Genomic DNA, 1,165 nt, shown 5'->3' on the forward strand with positions numbered 1-1,165 from the left:
CCCCCCTCGGGGGGGGGGGGGGGGAAACGAAAATAACAAACACATCTCCCCTCGGCCCCTCCTCTCGCGCGTCCCCCGCGCCCCGGAAGAGAAGACGCTCGCCCTCCCAAAGTGTGCTCCCCGACCCGGGAAGTGCACGCCGGATCAAGATCTGCACTCGAAGAAGGCCCCCTTCCCGCCAGGCACGCCGCCAAGGGCAAGCGCCTTTCGGGGCGAGAGAGCGCAAGACTCACGCACACGCACACGCACACACCCATGCTCCCCCCGAGAGGCTCTGGAGCGCCGGGTCAGGCCGCTGCCTGTCATGCGCCCCTCATGTGATCTATCCCATTTAAGATGGTGCTGAGTTAACCCTGATTCTCTCGAGATCCCCGTCCGGCAGTTGGGCGACCAGGCCCCAAGAGAAAGGCCGGGGAAACACACCAGGGCGTCTGGGAGGGAGGATCTTGTCTATACATGGAATGTGGCGGCGCCGGCGAGACCGCGCACGGGGTGGTGAGGAAGGTAGTGTCCAAGACAGGAGATGGTAAAGCCACACTACTGCTTCGGGGGTGGAGAAGCCGGAGGGGCTGCATCGCCAGTCGGGGTCTGGGTGGAAGTCTGGCCGGGGGTCTGGCCGGGGGTCTGGGATGGCTCCGGACCCGGCCCCGAGATAGCGGCAGTGGTCGTGCGCTGGCCAGAGGTGAGACTGGGTGCGATGCGTCGGGCGAAGGAGAGGATCCCCTGCTCGGTGTACGCAGTGCCTGTGTCGTGCGGGGGGAGAGAGAGAGAGAGAGAGAGAGAGAGAGAGGGGGGGGGAGGGAGTCGGCCGTGTCAGAGGGTCTAGATGGAGAGCGCTGGAAGCCAGAGGATCGGAGGGAACGTACGCGGCGAGCCGGACTGACGGAAGTACACAGATGCCGGTGATCCCTCGATACTGGCGAGCCGCGAAGCGACCTCTGCATATGCACACGAGCACGGAAAAACAACGGTCAGCATCCTGCCCCACACCAGAGGGAGAGGAAGGAGGAGGGAAAGAACAAAAGACAGGGACACGCGGGCAGTGCGCCGAGGCATACCGGTGGAGCTGGGCTTCGGGCCGCGGTGGGTGTAGGCGGCCTCCATGATGATCGAGGGTTTGCTGTGCACCGGCGAGTCAGCGAACGGGAGGGGCGGGGGGGGGGGG

At 65.5% G+C, this 1,165-nt stretch overlaps 1 protein-coding gene across 1 annotated transcript in view; it reads right to left on the bottom strand.

Moving 5' to 3' along the window:
* Positions 1-434: 434 nt before the first annotated feature.
* Positions 435-1,165, bottom strand: part of H696_04741 (hypothetical protein) — a 5,363-nt gene continuing 4,632 nt past the window's right edge. The window contains exons 3-5 of the mRNA XM_009498604.1: positions 1,059-1,120; positions 867-938; positions 435-743 (exon numbers count right to left, since the gene is read on the bottom strand). Of these exons, the coding sequence (XP_009496879.1) occupies positions 538-743; positions 867-938; positions 1,059-1,120 (340 nt within the window). The 3' untranslated portion in view covers positions 435-537. The remainder of the gene's footprint in view (positions 744-866; positions 939-1,058; positions 1,121-1,165) is intronic.

The sequence above is a fragment of the Fonticula alba genome, assembly GCF_000388065.1.
Source record: "Fonticula alba strain ATCC 38817 unplaced genomic scaffold supercont2.8, whole genome shotgun sequence".
Classification (NCBI taxonomy): Eukaryota; order Rotosphaerida; family Fonticulaceae; genus Fonticula; species Fonticula alba.